General features: G+C 47.7%; 1 protein-coding gene across 4 annotated transcripts in view; it reads left to right on the top strand.

Moving 5' to 3' along the window:
- The window catches only part of LOC105466629 (RNA binding motif protein 20), a 197223-nt gene that overhangs the window by 159629 nt on the left and 17058 nt on the right, over window positions 1-20536 (top strand). For all 4 annotated transcript variants that reach the window (XM_011715696.3, XM_011715699.3, XM_011715715.3 and 1 more), the window contains exons 8-11: window positions 8352-8431; window positions 10014-10683; window positions 18094-18198; window positions 19294-19954. In XM_011715696.3, the coding sequence (XP_011713998.2) occupies window positions 8352-8431; window positions 10014-10683; window positions 18094-18198; window positions 19294-19954 (1516 nt within the window). The remainder of the gene's footprint in view (window positions 1-8351; window positions 8432-10013; window positions 10684-18093; window positions 18199-19293; window positions 19955-20536) is intronic.

Below are 20536 nucleotides of genomic sequence, written 5' to 3'. Positions count from 1 at the left end.
TTGCAGGAGTTCTCTTAACTGGAGCACCAAGTCTATTTGGATTTCTTGTAATTATTGCTATATTTGTGTTTAAATCTACCCTCTTATTTTGTGCTTTCTACTGTTCCATTTAATAGGGATTTTCCTGTTCACTTTAGCTCATTCCACATTGACTTAGGATCCATTTTGTCCAAGACCCACAGGCCTTAATCCACCTTCAAGGTTGAAGTCAGAAGACAAAGGCTCAGTGGCTAGGACTGGCATTCTGACAAGTCTCCATATGTAGATGGGTACTGTGTCAACCAGCTTCCGAGTCCTGAATCTGCTTTGCTTGCATCATTGCCTCTGAAGTTCCTTCGCTAACAGTTCTCCTTCCGGCAGAACTTGGCTTTTCCGCCCCCTCCCCCCCCCCAATGAAAGTATATTGCTTCTTTCAAACAAGTAAGGATCCCACCCCATTCTGTATCCAGCCAAAGTTCCTGTTCTCCTGGATTCTCCCCCTCGGGGCTAGAATTGAATTTCTACACTAAGTTCCCCGTGGAACTTTGGTCTCCAAATGAGAGGTTGTCATAAGTTTCTGATTAAGATTAACGGCAGTAATCGGCTTCTTAAATTAAAGTACCAAAGCATAGTAATACCTTCCTGAGGGAGATAGTTTGGGGTGGTGCAAAAAACACGGGTTAAAGAGGTCAGATGGTCAAGTTTTGCTTTCAGCAAATGTGCACTGAGTGCTCACCGTGGGTGGAACTGGGCCAGGTGCCATGGAGGTAGAAGTAGCAAGCGGGCGAGGAGCTCAGTCTGGTGGGAGTAAAAGCAAATAAACAAAGAACCACTGACAACCATGTGACCTATCCCAGATTGGAAGATGGTGATGTCAGCCTGGGCTCTACCACTTCCTGCTTTGGTGAGTTTAGAAGAGTTGCTTAACCTCTGTGAACCTCAGTTTACAGATCAGGAAAGGACTATACTTTGAGTAATTTGGCTTTAAGCATTTTTTTCATATATTATCTTTTGAGTCTCATAATTCACCATACCCTGTGAGGTGTGTAGGGTGGATAATAGCAGTAATTATAAGAGTAAAACAATAACAATAATATATACCTTTAATTGAGTCCTGGTACTCTGGAGCAAGTAATGTACCAAGCACTTTACATACATTATTTAATCCTGACATCAGTCCTGTTAGACAGCTATTATTATCTCAGTTTTACAGATGAGGTATCTGAAGCTAATAGAAGTTCAGTAAGTTGCCCAGGATTGTATTTAGCTACTGGAAGAGCTATGATTAAAACTTAGTACTGTTTTGGTTTTGCACTAAAGCTGCATTGTTATAGTGTGTTATTATGATCTCTGTTGTCTGCATGAAAAAAACCCTGAGAAATCACGTAATTTGCTTATAGTCACCCAGCCAAGAAGCAGCAGAGATAGTATTATAACAGAGCTTCTCGAGCTTCAGTGTGCTACAAATCACTCGGTGATGTTGTTAAAACGCACTTTGATTCAGCGTGTCTAGGGTAGTGCTGTTATTGCGTATTTTTAACAAGGTCCCAAGAGATGCTGCTGCTGGTGGTCCTCGGAGCATAGTTTGAATGGAAAGGGCCCAGAACACATTGTTTTCTGATCTTTAGTAGGGCTTTTCTGCTCCCCAAGCTGCCATATTCCCTCTTAAGGTCATTGTGAAGGTCGCATGGAATCATAGATGTGAAAACAACTTAATGTATGTTTCAACTACATAGTAATGCATGCTTTATGGTCCCTATGTTGATATGAATCTCTCTCTGCAAGTAACAGAAATTCATCTCCATTAAGCCTGTTGGCTTAAGTAAAAAAAAAAAAAAGAAAGAATTTATGGCTTCATGTAAATGAAAAGTCCAGGAGTAGCTCTGGCTGCAGATACGGCTGGATTCAGGACCCAGAGACCCTCATTAGGACTTGGTTTCTCTCCACTCTGCCTTCTGCTCTTTTGGCCTTGTTTACTGGGGGCTCCCTGGGGTGGGCCGTTGCAGCCCAGGCTGTCTCCTCTAGGTGGCATGATAGCTACAGTGACCTCAGCAGTTCTTACTCCCCCTTCCATTTCCTTCAACAAGAAAAGCCAAAGTTTTTTTCCTAGAAGCTCCCACAAAAGTCCTGAGACTTTTGAGAAAGTAGCTCTGACTGGACTAGCTTAGCACAGGGGCACATCCCTAAATTGATCTCAGGCCAGGACTAGGTCATTCTGTGATTGGCTGGACCTGTGTCATCTGCTACATCCTCAGAGCTGGGGCAGAGACCCACCCAGAGCTCTGGAGCAAGATGAGGGAGGAACAGCTGCTATCAGGAGGAAGGACAGTGGCTACTGGGAAGGTACAGGGCAAACACTGTATCCGTGTGTATTTCTGGGCCAAAGGGGCTGCATGTGAGGTCCCACCAGGGTTTGCAGAGGTGGAGAGAAATTCTGATTGCTCTTTCTCCTCTAACTGTATCTTTTGCTCACCAGGCAAAGTATAGGGAGAGAAAGGAGAGAGTTTAAGGTATTTTTCATTTCCTCTCTTGAATATTTCCTCATGCACATATCTTATCTCCCCATATACTTCCTGTGGCAAAGGTTCTGTTCCTCAGCTTATTTGAGGCAGAACCTTTCACTTGATAGATGTTTAATAAATATGCAAAATGAATAAGAAAGAGAAAATCTGAAGGAACAATAAAAAGTGAGTAGCCTTCTTCCTACAGACCTGGACAAGACGATTGGAATATTTTCTGGGTTGTTCTATAGAAACTTCGTCAATAAGTATGGAATCATAATCTCTTTGATGCAGAAGTGAACTTGGAATAATGTAAACCAGTGTCTCCCAGTCACGTCATCAGAGAGTCATCAGGGGATTTTTTGTCGGAGGAGTCCTCTTGCCCAGAGATTCTCTTTAGTAGGCTTGGGGTGGGAATGAGACTCCAAGGTGCTTTTGAGGGCAGAGGGCCTGGTTTCAGAGCCACTGGTCTTGCCAGCCTCCTCACTACAGAGAGGGCTTCTGGCCCTGGGAAGCAGTCTTGTGAATGGTCCATGGTGCTCTCAGTTGGGAAGATGATTGAGAGTCTTCTCTATGTACTGATAGTTACAAAGCATACAAGGCATGGTTCTCACTTAGGGAAGAGTTCACTCTCCAACTGAGAGACAAATTATTCTCATGCAAAATTACACAAGATTTAAACATGAATGCATAAGTACAGGGGCTACCAGAAGTTCCATGGCAAAAGGCAGTATGACTGAGGGGTGTGAAAAAGGGAAGAGATTCCTAAACGAGGCCTTGAAGAAAGGGAGAATTAGCTAAAGAGAGACAGGGCTTCCAGGTAGGAGTCAGGCGAATGACGATATCAAGCCTAGAAAGCCTGGTAATGTTGAAACAGTCGGGGCTGCCTTGACAGGATCTGGCTTAGATGAGTTCTGGGCTCATCTAGAAGGTTTCAGTGTCTTCCTAGGACTCTTGAAGTGTGTGAAACAGCTGTGGAGTTGTCAGAGGGCATGAAACTCTCCAGCAGCTCCCTTCATGTTGGCCAAGCACTCTGTGACTTTTACAGGTGTAGCCTGCCATGCCCTGAGGCTTTTGGTGGATGCCAGATGGGCCTCATTAACCCATCTTTACAGGTAGAGAAAGTGAGTTTCCCATAGGCAATAAGCCTTGACCCAGGGTGACCCAGCCAGGTGCGGGCACAGCTGGGGCTACTCTTCCTGGGTTGAGGTTCCAAGTGGTGGTGCCTCCCTCTTAATATGCCAGCACTTTTCTGGAACTGCATGGGGCTTGGAATCTCAACCTTGTCTTAAAAGCAGCAAGATGTGTTAACTCTGAGCACTGTAGATGGTCCCTTGTGGGACTGTTGAGCGGGATCATTGTCATCGCAGAATGGATGTAAAGATAACAATGTCTGACATTTGCTTCAAAATAATATAGGAGGTGGGGAAGGAAGGTGGTGAGTACGGATGTATATTAGTCCATTCTCACACTGCTATAAAGAACTGCCTGAGTCCAGGCCGGGGTGGCTCACGCCTGTAATCCCAGCACTTTGGAAGGCCGAGGTGGGTGGATCACTTGAGGTCAGGAGTTCAAGACTAGCCTGACCAACATGGTGAAACCTAAACTAAAAATACAAAAATTAGCCAGGTATGGTGGCAGGTACCTGTAATCTCAGATACTCAGGAAGCTGAGGCAGGAGAATCGCTTGAACCCAGAAGGCAGAGGTTGCACTGCACTCCAGCCTGGGCCCACAGAGTGAGACTCAGTTGCAAAAAAAAAAAAACCTACCTGAGACTGGATAATTTATAAAGAAAAGAGCTTGAATTGGCTCATGGTTCCTCAGGCTGTACAGAAAACATGGCTGTGGAGGCCTCAGAAAACTTACGGTCATGGCGGAAGGCAAAGGGGAAGCAGGCATGTTTTTTGTGGCCAGAGCAGGAGTTAGAGTGGGAGCAGGGAGGTGCTACACACTTTTAAGCAGCCAGATCTTGTGAGAACTCTATCACGAGAGTAGTACTAGGGGGATGGTGCTAAACCATTAAAAACCACCCGCATGATCCAATCACCTCCCACCAGGCCCCACCTTCAACATCTGGGATTACAATTGAATATGAGATTTGGGTGGGAACACAGAACCAAACCATATCAAGATGCAACAAGATTGGTCAGCATCATTGACTGAAGATGGGTAATAGATTCTTCGGGGTTCAAAAACCATTCTCTCTACTTTTGTGTATGTTTGAAATTTTCTATAATAAAAAGGTAACCAAAATTTTATCATAGACCTACTCTTTTCTCTCCCATTTCATTTTTTGATTACAAAGCTGTAATCACCTTTGTTTCACCTGCCCTCTTTATGCCTTTACCCACAGGATACAGAAGCTGGTCAAAGAGGAAGGTTGAGAGAATTTTCTTAGGGCTTTCAGAAGTCAACTCTCTTATTTGAAAATCTTTGGCTACTTCTGTCCCCTTTTCAGATGGCAGCTGACAGCTGGTCCACAGAGCACCAAACAATTTGCAATTACCACCTAAAATAGCAGAACCAATGCTCTGATCCTCGGGAGGGATCACAATACCTATGACCGCTAGCCCCAGCATGTAGTATTTGCAGATTCATATTCATTCTCTGCAGCCACCTCCTTCCATCTCTCCAGCCACGCATCTTGAGATGGGTGTTAGGCAGCGCCTGCTCCATGCCAGGCTCTGTGCTGGTGCTGGCTGTGTGAAGACTGTCAGCGCAGGAGGCCCCTCACGGGGGACCTGCGATCCGGATAGAAGTAACTCCAGGAGGTATGGGCTGAAAGCGACCCCAGGAGGACGTTCTGTCGTTAAGAAAATAAGGGACAGAGGAAGGTTTAAGCCAAGGAGAGGCTCTTCTAAGTCCACTCTAACTGCACCTCTTTGACTCCTGGGAAACTGCATGGGCCACTAGAGGATGTTTACATCTGCAGTGTCTGATCAGCCTGTTCTGCCCCTCATTGGGGGCACCCCTGAGGGGAAGGGCCTGGGGGTGCCATCTGTGATAACCAAGGTGCAGAAGGGACCGAGAGCTTGTGGAATGCCTCTGGCCCTGACATTGGTCTGACCTGCTCCTGCCCCCATGCGCCTGAGCCCCACCCTCATAGTCACTCTGCCGTGGGTAATCTGCAAAACCTCAGCCGCTCCCTGCCAAGACCATCCTCCTCCCACGTCAGCCTTTCTTGGATCTGAGCTGGAAGGAATAACCAGGAGAATATGAAGTTCCAGAAGAGCAGAAGAAAACTGGAACCTTGGGGACTCTTTTTACAACAGAAAGCTCCCCATCCAATTCCCATGGGGAATTTTATTTTTATGTTCTAAAGAGTTGCCAGATACATTTATCCCAGTTTGGGGACACATTCTTTAGCCTTTGTCCATTCTAATGTGGCAATGCAAACCACAGATTTGGGAGGGACCTGGGGTGTGGCCTCCCCGGTGATGGCAGATCTCATGACATGATCTTGGTCCTGATGGCTCCCACCAGCTTTCCCAAGCTCCGCTGCTCCCTTGGTGCCTGCTGTGACAGGTCCTTTCAGGGACTAGCCATCCCAGTTGGCTTTCCCTTGATGATACAGTAGCCGGAGTCACTTGTGTGGCCCAAGGTGGGCAGGCAGGAAGAAGACCCACTTGGTGGGATCCACATTAAGTTCTATCAGCTTCAAGTGAGCCTTCTTCTTCTACCCCAAGTGACAGCCGACCCTGGCTGAAGGACCGGTGGTCTCTAGCCACACGGCGGGGTGGGAGGAGACATCCTGGACAGCAACTTTCTTCTTGGCCAATGCCAACAGCCTTGGCTTCTATCCTTGTTTGGCCTTGGTCTGAACAAGGTCCAGTTTAAGCAGCTGAGGTGCTGGAGGCCAGTGCGAGTCTTGGGTGATCTGGTTATTTGTAGGTGGCACTTTCAGGTGCTTTATAAAGGGTCGATCTCTGCAGCTTCAGTTTGACATAAGGGACCATTTGCCAAAGTTGTGGTGCCTTTTCTGGTGGACATCCTGCCCAGTGCTGAGTTCCTGGGCCTTTTCTTGAATGGGGGATTGGCTGACTTCTAAAACCTCTGACTTATTCACGAGCACAGATGAAGGAGTCACTGCCTTCTCTCTGACATTCTTTCACTTTGCATCTCCGTATGACAAGAGGTGAGGTCCCTCCCTCACTTGAACATTTTATGTCTCTTTTCTGTGTACTAGCCCTGACCTCTCTCCCTGAAACTGCAGGCAGCTCCTCCTTCATTGTCACCTTTACTCTGTTTTTCCCAGCCCAACCCTCTATCTCAACAATAACAGATAATCAGCCACGCCACTTAGAGCACTCATACTGTGCTAGTCCAGCTAGATCACATCTCTGGACCTGAGTTTCCCATCTGTCAAATGAGATACATGATGCTTTTTAACATTTGTATGGCTCTTATTGCATGATTTAGCTGGGCGTGGTGGTTCATGCCTGTAATCCCTGCACTTTGAGAGGCCAAGGCAGGAGGATTGCTTGAGCCCAGGAGTTCAAGACCAGTCCTGGCAACATAGCTAGACCTTGTCTTTTATAAAAACTGAAAAAATTAGCCTGATGTGGTGATGAGCCCCTATAGTCCCAACTGCTTGGGAGGCTGAAGTGGGAGAATCACTTGAGCCTGGAAAGTTGAGGCTTTCAGTGAGCTGTGATTGTGCCACTGCATTCCAGTCTGAGTGACAGAGCAGGACCTCGTTTCTTTAAAAAAAAATTTTTAAAAGATGCATGATTCCTTGCAAATTACATAGAAAAAATCAAGGATAAAAAGCAGTTGATTAAATTTAATAAAACTCATTATCAAAAGTTTACATAGACTGAGGGTTATTAGCCTTGGTCTTTAAAAAATCAGCTTTTTTTTGAGATATAACTCATATTCCATAAAATTCGCTCTGCTTGATACATTTTTATTTAAAGGATGAATTTTGCATCATCTTTAGGAAGATGCTCCTGACTTGCCTTTTGTGCTTGTGAATTTTTTTTTTAAATCGTTTATTATTTATTTATTTTGGTTATCGTGTGTCCATTCTGGGTTTAGGAAAGGGCTTTGGTTGGGAATGGGGGGCTGGGGTTAGTCCTGTCCTGGCATAGCCACCGTCTAATGATTTCAGGGAAGGATGGAGCCCTGGTTGCCTACTATTCTCAGCTGTGAAGCCCGACTCCCAGCTTATGCCACCCTCCTCACAGATTTACTTTGAGCATCAGCTGATGCCTGTGCATGAGGTGTTGAAGGGGGCACAGGGCATGGAAAGCATGGAAAGGAACTTGGAGTTAAAATACCTGGTGTCAGGTCCTGATTCTTTTCACTATCTGCGTGACCTTGAAGTGTTCCTTAACCCAACACAACTCCAAGAGTCACCAACTGCACGGAACACAAGGTGGCTGGTGACCCTGGAGCTGTGCAGAGCAGAGACCCTGCCTCAACTTCTCTGGCTCTAAGTTTCCATAGATATTAAAGGTGGAGGCTGCAGTCAATGATCTTCAAGTCTCTCCAAGTTTACAATGCATGCTTGCCTTCCTTCCTTCCCTCCTTCCATCCCTCTCTCCTTTTCTTTCTTACACATTTTATTTTAGTTTTTTAATTCAGGCAGAGGTGGGTATTAACAAATGCTGCTTGTCTCCAGCACATGGATGTGAACACCAGGCTCCTTCCTTCCCCAGTTCGATGGACCACCACTCAGTGTTCTCTGGGCTACCCAGTTTAGCATTATACTCACACTCATCCATTGGATTATACCTTTTGTCTTCTCCACACAAGGCACTTTTTCCCTTTTGGTGGACCAGGCAGTGAATGACCCAGGTCAGAGCTGCTTCCCTCTGGTGTTTGCAAGGCCATCTCTGATCTGATGGTGATCTCTCTGACTTTGCTAGAAACCCGGGAAGGCTGTGGCTGCCATCATCCAGGACATCCATTCCCAGAGGGAGAGGGACCTGTTCCGGGAAGCAGACAGGTGAGGCCCCAAGCCCTAAGTCTCCAGGCAGGTTCTGGGCAGTGGGAACACACTCCCGTTTCTCATTCTTAGGGGCATTTGAGTCATGCTGTGCCCTGCTCTTGCCCCTACCCCATCCATCTGCTTTTCTGGGCCCCACCTTTCCATGTTCCCTATGAAAAACACCAGTCCAGAAGTCTAAACTGGCTTCTGTTTAGAACCAGCTCTTGGTTTTTCATGAGTTGAATGTAGGTGTAGGAAGTAGAATGTAGATGGTTTTAAAAAATCAGTTATTTGAACAGTCACTTTCTCTGAACATTGAATATATTCAGTTTTCCAACCCATTTCTTCCAGCCGAAGTTTGTGATCAGGTCAAGCTGGGGCTACAATTTGACCACTGTCACTCCCCTACAAAGATAGTTCCTGCAGAGAACCGAGGTAGAAAACTGCAGGAGCAGGCACCTGGCTGGCACATCTTGGGATTCTTGCTGCAGTGGCCGTAGGCGGTGCTGTCACTTCCCAGTAGAGGACACAAGCCCAGGCTGTTTCCCCCATGATGGTCAAGGCAGCCTGGTCCTAGCGAGATGCACCTCGGTGTCCCCTGGTCAGTGAGGGCTGCGTGGTTTTCCTGTATTTGGGAACTTAATGAAAAAATGCCCATCCTTTTAGAGTATCGGATATATGACTCAGTTTACCTGCTTAATAACCAAACAGTCTTCAAAGTGTATGTGTATATGTGTGTGTATATCTTTGTATGTAACTGTTCAGGCTTGCTATCTTTATTTGTTTATTAGTTTATCTGTTTTTTAAAAAAATTATGATTATTTGGGTTTTTAAAAGACGTGTAAAATCCCATCCTGCCACCTGCAATTCTGCAGCAGAGCGGAGGGAGCTTAGGGAGTCTTGCTCTGAACCTTACACAGGTTGGGGTCCTTGTCTGGGTTTCAGTTTCTTCATCTCAAATGTATAGGTTGGAGTTCTAGAGTCTCTTCCAACCCTAAAATACCTTCCTAATTCTTTTTTTTTTAACCTCTGAGCCTACCCTCCCCAATAATTAGCATCCCTTTTCCATGCATAAATTGAGCTGAGAAATAAATGAGAAAAGTGGAGGCTAAGAGGTTGGCTTTATTCTGATACAGCCCAAATGTAGAAGTGGCTTCAAGTCTTCTGGCTAAGAGGCCAGCTAACAGCACCCAGGGTTGGGCAGCCTTACCCACTAGGCTGGACTAGGGCAATCTTGCCCCCCAGTGCCCACCCTGCACACCCCCAGGAGGAGAGTCAGAGGTCCGCTCCCTGAGCATAGCTCCCTTCTAAGAGAAGGCAAGCTGGAGCTGAGCCAAAGCAACCTAGTTCTTCTTCCTAGTTCCCAGGAGCAGGATGAGTAAAGGGATAGAGAGTGGCCAGTACTGTGCTTAGGAGAAGTCCCCTGCACAGAAGCCAGAAGGGAGGAAAAGGCTTTCTCCCGAACCACTCTATGTGGTTGTGTAGAGTTGGGAGTTAAGAGCGTACACAGTATATCTAAGAGAGAGATTGTATCTGTGTGTGGGTGGGGTGGGATGGGAGGCGTGAAGATTCTAAATCCTGCTCCTTGGTTCCCTCACAGATATGGCCCAGAAAGGCCACGGTCTCGTAGTCCAGTGAGCCGGTCACTCTCCCCGAGGTCCCACACTCCCAGCTTCACTTCCTGCAGCTCTTCCCACAGCCCTCCGGGCCCCTCCCGGGCTGACTGGGGCAATAGCCGGGACTCCTGGGAGCACTCTCCCTATGCCAGGAGGGAGGAAGAACGAGACCCGGCTCCCTGGAGGGAGAACGGGGATGACAAGAGGGACAGGATGGACCCCTGGGCACATGATCGCAAACACCACCCCCGGCAACTGGACAAGGCTGAGTTGGACGAGCGACCGGAAGGAGGGAGGTCCCACCGAGAGAAGTACCTGAGGTCTGGATCTCCCAACCCGCCCCATTCTGTGTCCAGCTACAAAAGCCGCGAAGATGGCTACTACCGGAAAGAGCCCAAAGTCAAGTTGGACAAGTATCTGAAGCAGCAGCAGGATGGCCCTGGGAGGTCCAGGAGGAAGGATGAGGCCAGGCTGCGGGAAAGCAGACACCCCCATCCCGATGACTCAGGCAAGGAAGATGGGCTGGGGCCAAAGGTCACTAGGGCCCCTGAGGGCGCCAAGTCCAAGCAGAATGAGAAAAATAAAACCAAGAGACCTGATAGAGACCAAGAAGGAGCTGATGATAGAAAAGAAAACACAGTGGCAGAGAATGAGGTAATGATCAATCTCTTCCCCAGGTAAGGCGAGGCAGGCCCTGAAGGAGAATAATCGTAATAATATAATGAGGATGAATGTTTATTGAATGAATGAACATTTACTGGCTATTTACTATGTGCTAGGCATTATGCAAGACACTATCTCAATGAACTCATTTAATCCTCACAGGTTTTGAGTGCCAACCTTTGAGCTTGGTACTATTGTTACTGCAGATGAGGAAACTGAGGCTCAGAGAACTTACGTTATTTGTCCAAGAACACACAGTGAGGAAATGGCAGACCCGGAATTATACCCAGGAGATCTGGCCCCAAATCCCACGGCACCCGTTGCCTTTACTAGAAGTTAGGGCGGGACTTGATGGAAAGACCTGTAGTCCTGTTTGTCCAGTAGGGAGTGGCCCTGAAGTGTTTGTATCCAAAGAGCCTCCCAAGGGAGATTAGATCTTTGGTTCATTCTGTCCTCCCTCCTGCCAAAAGCATTTACCAATCCTAGAGCTCTGATGAGAGGTGGTGAAAGAGAAGCCGCCACCACCCACTAAATTAAACTGGGTGCCCAGAGCTGTCCACAGTGTTTTACCTCCACTCTAATAAAAATGCACGGCGACCAGGCACAGTGGCTCATGCCTGTAATCCCAGCACTTTGGGAGGCTGAGGCAGGCAGATCACCTGAGGTCAGGAGTTTGAGACCAGCCTGGCCAATATGGTGAAACCCCGTCTCTACTAAAAGTATAAAAATTGTCCAGGCAAGGTGATACACCCCTGTAGTCCCAGCTACTCAGGAGGCTGAGGCAGGAGAATCACTTTAACCCGGGAGGTGGAGGTTGCAGTGAGCCAAGATGATGCCATTGCATTCCAGCCTGGATGACAAGAACAAAACTCTGTTTCAAAAAAAAAAAAAAAAAAAATGCATGGCAATTGGCTGGCACCTTCATTCCAGCATCTGAAAGGTCTGAGGGCTTGCAGCAGTGCTTCAGTTCACAAAGGGGCATCACAAGGAGGGTTCTGGTTACCAGGTTTATATTCCAACTTGGCTTACACTTCCTTCTTGCCAGAGCCTTCTATATTTAAGTAGGGGTAGGATAAGTAAGGTTTGGCAATATGCATAAGAAACCTAATTTTTAAAATCCTCCACACATATCTTCTAGTCATTCTGACCTGGGAGTTGGTGACAATACTAAGTGCAAATAAGGAGCCCAAATCTCAACTCCATGAACACCGAAGAGTCACCCTTTTGGATGCTACTTCAGCATTCGTTCCCACATGTATAGATGGAGTGCCACTTTGCCAGGTGTTGTGCTAGGCATAGGCGAGCCAAAGGTGAATAGGACATAGTCCATGTTATAGCAGAGACTGAAGTCCAATGGTGGAAACAGACCTATTAATATAAAAATAATTTGTATACAATGAGACTCATGCCAGCATTTACAGCGAATGAGCTGCTCTGTGGGCAATTATTAACTCTGCGCAGGAACAGGAAAAGAGCTACTCAGAGAGGGTGATATTTGAGCTGAGTATTAAAAGTAGAAAAAAGCAGTTTGGGTTTTTTGTGTTTTTTTTTTGAGATGGAGTCTCGCTCTGTTGCCCAGGCTGCAGTGCAGTGGTGCAATCTCAGCTCACTGCAACCTCTGCCTCCCAGGTTCAAGTGATTCTCCCGCCTCAGCCTCCTTAGTATTTGGGATTACAGGTGTGCACCACCACACCCAGCTAATTTTTATATTTTTAGTAGAGACAAGGTTTCACCATGTTGGTCAGGCTGGTCTCGAACTCCTGACCTCGTGATCCTCCTGTCTTGGCCTCCCAAAGTGCTGGATTACAGGCGCGAACCACCGTGCCCCACCAGGGTTCTTGATAGAAGCAGAAGCAAGGGCAAAAGTGAAAAAGAAAGACTGTTTTGAAAAACCTGGAGATACTTGGCACGGCTGCATCTTTAGGACATAGTAGGGATAATGTTTTTAAAGAGTAACATCATGACTCTGATGGAGATATATAATGAATACATGTCAAAGGTTTTATTCAACTCATTAATTAATGAGGGCATCATAAGATGCAAAAACCAACTCGAAAGAGAATCCAAAGAGCAGGCAACATATACAGGCAATCAGGAATGCTAAAATGAATTTGCTAATAGGTGTAAAAGTGGCCCCTTCCACAGGGGGCAGGGAATCGGTTACATCTCCAGCAGAGACAATTCTTGTGTATCTCTAGGAACAAGAATCCTTTGTATTAGGATCTGATTTCTGCAACTTATATGGTTGTAAAATAGCTCAGTTCGAGACAATGAAAGGTGCAGGCTTCTATAGAATCAGATGCCCTGAAGGGATGTGCTAGACAAATGCCCAGCATTCCAGTGAAAGGACACCCAGTAGTCTTTTTTTGCCCATTACAAAGTCTGCCACAATTTTTCCTAACTGGCATAGCAGGGGGAAGCACAGGAGATGAGATTAGGGAAGAGGGTGAGGTGGGCTCATGGAAGACATTGTGTGCCTCACCAAGGACTTGAACTGCATCCCAAAGACCTGGTGAACCAGTGGATATTTTTTAAAGTATATCTGCTTGGAAGGGTCCCAGTTGCTGGTGATGGATGATGGGCAGAGAGCAAGAGTTGGCAGGGGCTCAAGGAAAGCCTGGGCTTCATGTGGATACCACCAGCCTGCCAACCCTCTCTCCCCCTAGGCTGAGAGGTAGAACTGCTCCCTGCACTTCTACTCACACTTCTGAGACTCTGCTCTGACGACCCCATTTCTCCTATTGTTTTACCACCCTGCTCTCATCGGTTTGTATAACATTGCTCATTTAAGGTGACACTATGTGTCAGCCAAAGAGCCCAGATGGAAAAAGAGTCTCAGAAAGCCCCAAGAGTTTCCCTACAGTTCTGTCCCTCAAGTTGGTTCTGCCTTTTACAGCCTTGGGGTGGAGTCAGTAGGGACTTACTGGGGCCCCTCACAGATTGTTTCTTTAGGTTGGAGCCAGGCAGTCCAACACTGTGTTGGAATGACAGCAGAACAGAGAGTATTTTGCACTGTCCTCAAACTCTGTATGATGAACTTGAGAAAAGCCCAGACCCCACAGGGCTGCCCCAGGAGTCAGATAACAGGTGGCAACTGAACTTTGGCATGAAGGCAGCAGGGCTTGCTCTTCTTCCAGTGTACCAGGCACCTCCCGCCCTCAGTGCCTTTACAGGTGTTGCTGCTGCCAAGGAGTCACAAGTCTTCCTGGCTTGCTCCTCGCCTCCTTTGTCTTTACTCATGGCCACATTCTCTATTCTCCCTGGCCACTGCGTACAATTTCAACACCCCAACCTGCTCCTCCCACTCCCACCACTGCAGACTATCTCAACACCTCAACCCATTCCTCTCCCATCCCACCACTGCAGACCATTTCAACACCACAACCTACTCTTCTCCCACCCCACCACTGCAGACCATTTCAACACCCCAAACCCCTCCTCTCCCACCCCACCACTGCAGACCATTTCAACACCCCAACCCATTCCCCTCCCTCCCACTACTGCAAACCATCTCAACACCCCAACCCATTCCTCTCCCACCCTACCACTGCATACCATCTCAACACCCCAACCCACTCCCCTCCCTCCCACTACTGCAAACCATCTCAACACCCCAACCCATTCCTCTCCCTCCCCACCACTGCAGACCATCTCAACACCCCAACCCGCTCCCCTCCCTTCCACCACTGCAGACCATCTCAATACCCCAACCCCCTCTTCTCCCTCCCACCACTGCAGACCATCTCAACACCACAACCCATTCCTCTCCCATCCCACCACTGCAGACCATCTCAACACCCCAACCCCCTCTTCTCCCTCCCCACCTCTGCAGACCATCTCAACACCCCAACCCACTCTTCTCCCTCCCCACCACTGCAGACCATCTCAACACCCCAACCCCCTCCTCTACCTCCCTACTTTCCTGTTTTTGGTGGCATTTACCACCTTCAAACCTATCACTTAATGTCTTTATTTTACTTAGTGTCTATTGTCACCCCCGGCTCCCAGGTGTAACCTTCACAAGGCAGGGAGTTTTGTCTGTTGTGTTCACTGCTGTGTTCCCAGTCCCTAGAGGAGGGCTTAGCACAGAGCGGGTGTCCAGTGGGTATCTGTTGAAGGTATGAAGGATGGAACCCAGACTCTGGAGAAAAAGGCCTGGTTTCTGAGAACCAGGTCACACCCTGTTTTCTTCTGCCTCAGTTTTCTTGTTTGTAAAATGGGTGTGATCACAAGGCTGTTGTACTACCTTAAAGAGCTCACGCTCATTAAAAAATCCTGAGCTCTCTGGAGAAAGTGCCCATGGTTGAGAAGCCAGTGTGCGTGCTGCTCCGTGGTGATAGGTGGCCACATCCATACCTGAGACCCAATCCTGGCCACAGGACCATAAAGAGGAGGAAATAAATCAAGTCACAGATAAGGAAAACATGGGGAAGAAATACTGCTACATGCTACTGGGAGGGGGGTTCGAGAGTGGCAAGCCCAGGTGCCTAGGGAAGGAAGCCAGGCTAATGATAATTGGAGCCAGGCCAGCGTGATGGGACCATGGTTGACTGAGGAAGTGGTGCCATCTGTGGGGCTGGAGCCACTGCTCAGCTCCATTCTACAGCTGTCATGCAGGAATGCATGCCACACTGTCAAATCTCCCTTTTTCTTAGAGCAAGACAAATGCCTAGTATAAACCAAAACATAGCTGTGGGCTGGATGCCATCTAGAAGCCCCAGAGTGTAACCCCTGGTATAACCAATCCATAACAGGAGAAGATTTTAAAACCCTTATGCTCGCTTCAGAGCCTAGACAAGACCCAACCATGTGGAAAGACAGGTGAGAACTTGTTATTCACCCCACCCCCTTCTACCAATTTCATTCTTTTATTGACCAATATTTGTGGAGCACCTGGCACTGAGACCACAGTTAGTGACACTGAAATGACCCCTGGGCTCGCGGAGCTCATAGTCCAGTGAGAGAAATGCTAATCCAGTGATTTCTCAAATGAATAGAAGAGCTTGACTATTAAGTGCTAAGAAGGAGATGAAGGTACACAATGCTGAGTGCCTGTGATAAATCCGAGCCTTCTCAGAGTTAGGCTGTGACTATTGAGATTTGGAGGCATGGTGAGTATTGACTGGGTGAAAAGAAAGCGAAAAGACAGAGGGAGCAGCGTGCACAAGGGCCTCCAGCAGCTCCAGGGCTCCAGCGTTGCCGTAGCAGAGAGCTGGCATTAGAGTAACGGGAGGTGAGGCCGACTTATAAACAGGGCCTACACTATGCAGGGCCTTGTAGGCAGGTCGAAGATTTTTGCCTTTATCCTAAGTACCAGGGGACGCAAATGAAGTATTTAAGCAAGAAAATACAGTGAGGAGGCTGGACAGAGTGGCTCATGCCTGTAATCCCAGCACTTTGTGAGGCCGAGGCAGGCAGATCACTTGAGGTCAGGAGTTCGAGACTAGCCTTGCCAACATGGTGAAACCCCGTCTCTGCTAAAAATAAAAATAAAATAAAATAAAATAAAATTAGCCAGGTGTGGTGGCGGGACCTGTAATCCCAGCTACTCGGGAGGCTGAGGCAGCAGAATTGCTTGAACCCAGGAGGCAGAGGTTGCGGTGAGCCGAGATCGTGCCATTGCACTCCAGCCTGGGCAACAAGAGGAAAACTCCATCTCAAAAAAAAAAAAAAAAAAAGACAATATGGTGAGGATGTGATCATTTTTGCATTTTGGAATGATCATTCTTGATTGCCTTGGCAAGAATAGATTTTGGGGGAGGGTACAGAGCAGAAGTGGGAGACCAGTTTGGAAGTGGTTCAGTAGCCCAGGCCCTGTGGTGGCAGAGCCCTGCTTGCAAGAGTTGGCGTTTCAGTCTCAGTCTGTGAGCTGGTGTGGGCAGCTGGGGGCACCCGTTGCACCCATTGCACCCATCTGTTCCCCTTGAGCTGCTGCCTTCTCCTGGAAGTGATCCCAGAGCAAAGGGAAGCTCTGAAAGGTTGTTTCCTTTGCCTGCAGGGAGGAAGAGCAGGGGTCTGCTTGGTGGAGGGCTTTCAGCCCGGCTGGCAAGACTGTCCCTGCCTCTCCCAACTTGAACTGAAGGGGGTTCCTTTACTGTGTTGATCTGGGAGTGCGGCTGCAGGAGCTGCTTGGGAAGGGTAAGGATTATTCATTTTGACAAGAGAGGGCCATGCATAGTTGATTCGGGAAATAAAAATAAAGTCACCTGTTGGTAGAAGCTGTAATAGCTAAAAAGGTATTTGTAGCTGCTTTACACTCAGGCTAGTGCGGTAGACTTCAGCAAAGCTTTTGGTGGAATCTTCACAGCAAACACTGGAAACAGAAAGGACTTGAGGATTTGAACCATGCGTCCCTGTCTGGTAATAACTGGTGAAACCAGTCAGCCCTGAGCTTCTGCTCCAGCTGGCTCCTAGTCAGCTCAAGGAGGTATGTCTGATTGTAAGAAATCAGAACTAGAGTGGTTTACTTCGAACCAACCTCAGCCAAGAATGTCCTAGAACTGCAACTTGCCCCTGAGAAAACCCAGGAGTAGTCATTGATTTGGTGGACAAAGTTTAAGTCATGGGAGAATATCCCCCAGAAACTTCTAACATGGGGGTTGGCAAAGTTTTCTACAAAGGACCAGATGGTAAATATTTTAGCCTACGTGGGCCAAGAGGCAAAACTGCAGATTTTTTGTAGGCACTTCTATAATCACTTAAAATGTGATTATGTGAACATGTACAATTCATTCTTAGCTCACAAGCTATACAAAAACAGGCTGCAGGTCAGATTTGGCCTGCAGACTATAGTTTGCTGATCCCCTGTCTTAAAGGTTGGTTAGAGGCCCTAATTCTCAAACCAAACGCCTGCTTTCAATTATTTAGTTTCACAGACATGGGCATTAGTGTGAGGGCCCTGATTTGGGGGAAAGGAATACAAGGAGGGAAGAAAGGGAGTGCTAGTTTGGGCTGTCACTCTAGGACAGAGAGCAAAAGGAAGGTGCGAGGGCACTCTGACTGGGTGACAACGCCCTTTCTACCTATAAGTGTCCTGAATGATTTAACCCCAGGGTCTTGGCCGGCCCAGTAGTTTGGCTGCTTCTACTCTGCAAAAAATACCCAGTTTGCCAGGGATTTCTGCCCCCTAAAGACATCGGGCCAGGCTTCAAGACATTTCTCTGCCTCCATTTGTCTGTGTGACTGTGAGCAAATTACTTAACCTCTCTGAACCTCAGTTTTCTGATCTATAAAATGAAGATGCTAATAGCAGCCGCCTCCGAGGGATTCCGGGAGGATAAAGAAAATGCTGTATGTGAAACCCCTCTGAGAGCTGGGACCTGCATTCAATATCATTCTTTTTTTCTTCTCCCTGTCACTGCTCACTGTTGATTTGGTTTGCTCTGTCCTTCCTTTGGTAAGGCTGGAAAAGAGGAACAGGAGAGCATGGAAGAAAGCCCTCAATCAGTGGGCAGACAAGAGAAAGAAGCAGAGTTCTCTGATCCGGAAGACACAAGGACAAAGAAGGTAAAGTTTATTTCAGATTCTGCACTTCTGCCATGAGGGACTGAGTCACAGGAGTCCCCCTGTTGCCTGGTGATGTCCTGCTAGATGGAATATGGCTGAGACCCCACCATTAGTTACATGAATGAACCAGTCCTCCTAGCACTACTTTGGAGGAGTGGCTGTGCCTGGAATCTTCGGATAGTTTTTATTGAAGCGATCTTTACCCACATGTCTGAGCTCTGCTCACTCTCCAGCAACTTGGCTGTGTTCCCATGAGAAAACATGTGCCCAAAAAAAGACTCAGGCTTCAGAGCCAGGCTCCCAAAATAGACAAGTCCCTTGGCGGGGATAGGACGAGAAGCTGCTTTAGGCACTCAAGCTGGGGCCCTGACTTCAGCAGGCCCAGACCCTAGGATTAACAAGACATCTACTGTGCTTGTACAGATTGTTTTACTTAATTAAAATGAAAAATCCAGTTACAGTTCTCCTGGGCTGGGGCTGCCACAACAAAAAGAAATGTCCTTGGAACGGGGCCATCTTCGTGCCTTTCCAGTCAGGAGAGGCAGGAGAGATGAGTATCGCTGGCAGGAAAGCTGATCTCCTAGATCTTTCTGTGGAGTCAGGAGTCCATGGGCTGCTGCAGATGCCAAGGAGAAAGTTCTAGAAGGGGCCAAGTAGGAGCTTTGACTGTGGAAGTGTATGTACCCCTGCTGGGAGAGGGTGCTTGGGGGAATTTTGTGAGGGGCTTTGCTGCAGTTACATTTAGTGGTGACCCAGATGCAAGAAAGATGTTCCAGTAAGTATTTAGAGTTTATAACTTCATTATTCATGCATTCAAAAACTGTATATTGAGCACCTGTTATCTACTAGGGCTTGAAATTCTTTGTGTCACTTTAAATACGGTAGATTAAGCATTAAGGGCTTATTCCAAACTTTGAGCATCACCCTAAGGATGAGTTGGTGCTGTTGGACTTGAGTGGTTCACAGTAATTGTACCGGGTAGAGGTAAGAATGCTCAGGTTCTTCCTGTTTGGAGGGGTCCTCATGGCCAAGTCTTATGCCTTCCGGTTGAATGCTCTCAACCACCCTCTGACCTCCTTCTGCATTTTTGTACAGGAACAAGATTGGGAGAGTGGAAGTGAGGCAGAGGGGGAGAGCTGGTATCCCACTAACATGGAGGAGCTGGTGACAGTGGACGAGGTTGGGGAAGAAGAAGATTTTATCATGGAACCAGACATCCCAGAGCTGGAAGAAATTGTGCCCATTGACCAGAAAGACAAAATCTGCCCGGAAACATGTTCATGTGTGACAACCACCTTAGACCTAGACCTGGCCCAGGATTTCCCCAAGGAGGGAGTCAAGGCCGTAGGGAATGGGGCTGCAGAAATCAGCCTCAAGTCACCCAGAGAACTGCCCTGTGCTTCCACAAGCTGTCCCAGTGACATGGACGTGGAAATGCCTGGCCTAAATCTGGATGCTGAGCGGAAGCCAGCTGAAAGTGAGACAGGCCTCTCCCTGGAGGATTCAGATTGCTACGAGAAGGAGGTAAAGGGAGTGGAGAGCTCAGATGTTCATCCAGCCCCTACAGTCCAGCAAATGTCTTCCCCTAAGCCAGCAGAGGAGAGGGCCCGGCAGCCAAGCCCATTTGTCGATGATTGCAAGACCAGGGGGACCCCGGAAGATGGGGCTTGCGAAGGCAGCCCCCTGGAGGAGAAAACCAGCCCCCCCATCGAAACCGACCTCCAAAGCCAAGCTTGCCAAGGAGTGTTGACCCCGGGTAACTACCTCCCCTTTCCTCATGGGTGGTCGGGTTGATTGGACCCCTGCTCACCTGATAAAGTATGAGCATGTGCAGGCTGGAATGAACATAAGTAAGGTTTCAACTAGCATTAAAGTGGGTGCAGAAAGTGATTTAGTAACAGAGGCAAGCCTCTAAAAGCCTGGCTAAACTGTTAGCGATTTTAGGCAAGTGGTGTAAAGGAAGTCAGATCGGAGGCTGCATGTTTCCTGACAAGCAAACTCAGGGCAGACTTCTCTGCATTTACAGGAGCCCAGATGGACTTGGATAACTAAAATTAGATTGAGTTATCAGCAAAAGGAGATCAGGAGGAGCCTCATGCCTGCACAGCAGAGGGCCACCCAGGCTGTTATTTGTGTGATGGGGGCAGGAATAGGGGAGGCAAGAAAGGAGTGGAAGGGGAAGGAACAGGGGATCCCTAAAGGGTACAGCTGTTCCCCTTCTTACTACCTCAGACCCATTTTTTGCTAGGGTCTGACGGTGATACAAGACTTGTTTTAGGATCTTCTCTTACTCCATTGGAGGTGACGTTTTGTGCCTATGCCCGGCACTGTGACATCA

This window comes from Macaca nemestrina, chromosome 9 (genome assembly GCF_043159975.1).
Source record: "Macaca nemestrina isolate mMacNem1 chromosome 9, mMacNem.hap1, whole genome shotgun sequence".
Taxonomy (NCBI): Eukaryota; Metazoa; Chordata; class Mammalia; order Primates; family Cercopithecidae; genus Macaca; species Macaca nemestrina.
Note: the sequence above shows the minus strand (reverse complement) of the source record. Positions and strands in the feature narration are given on the sequence as shown.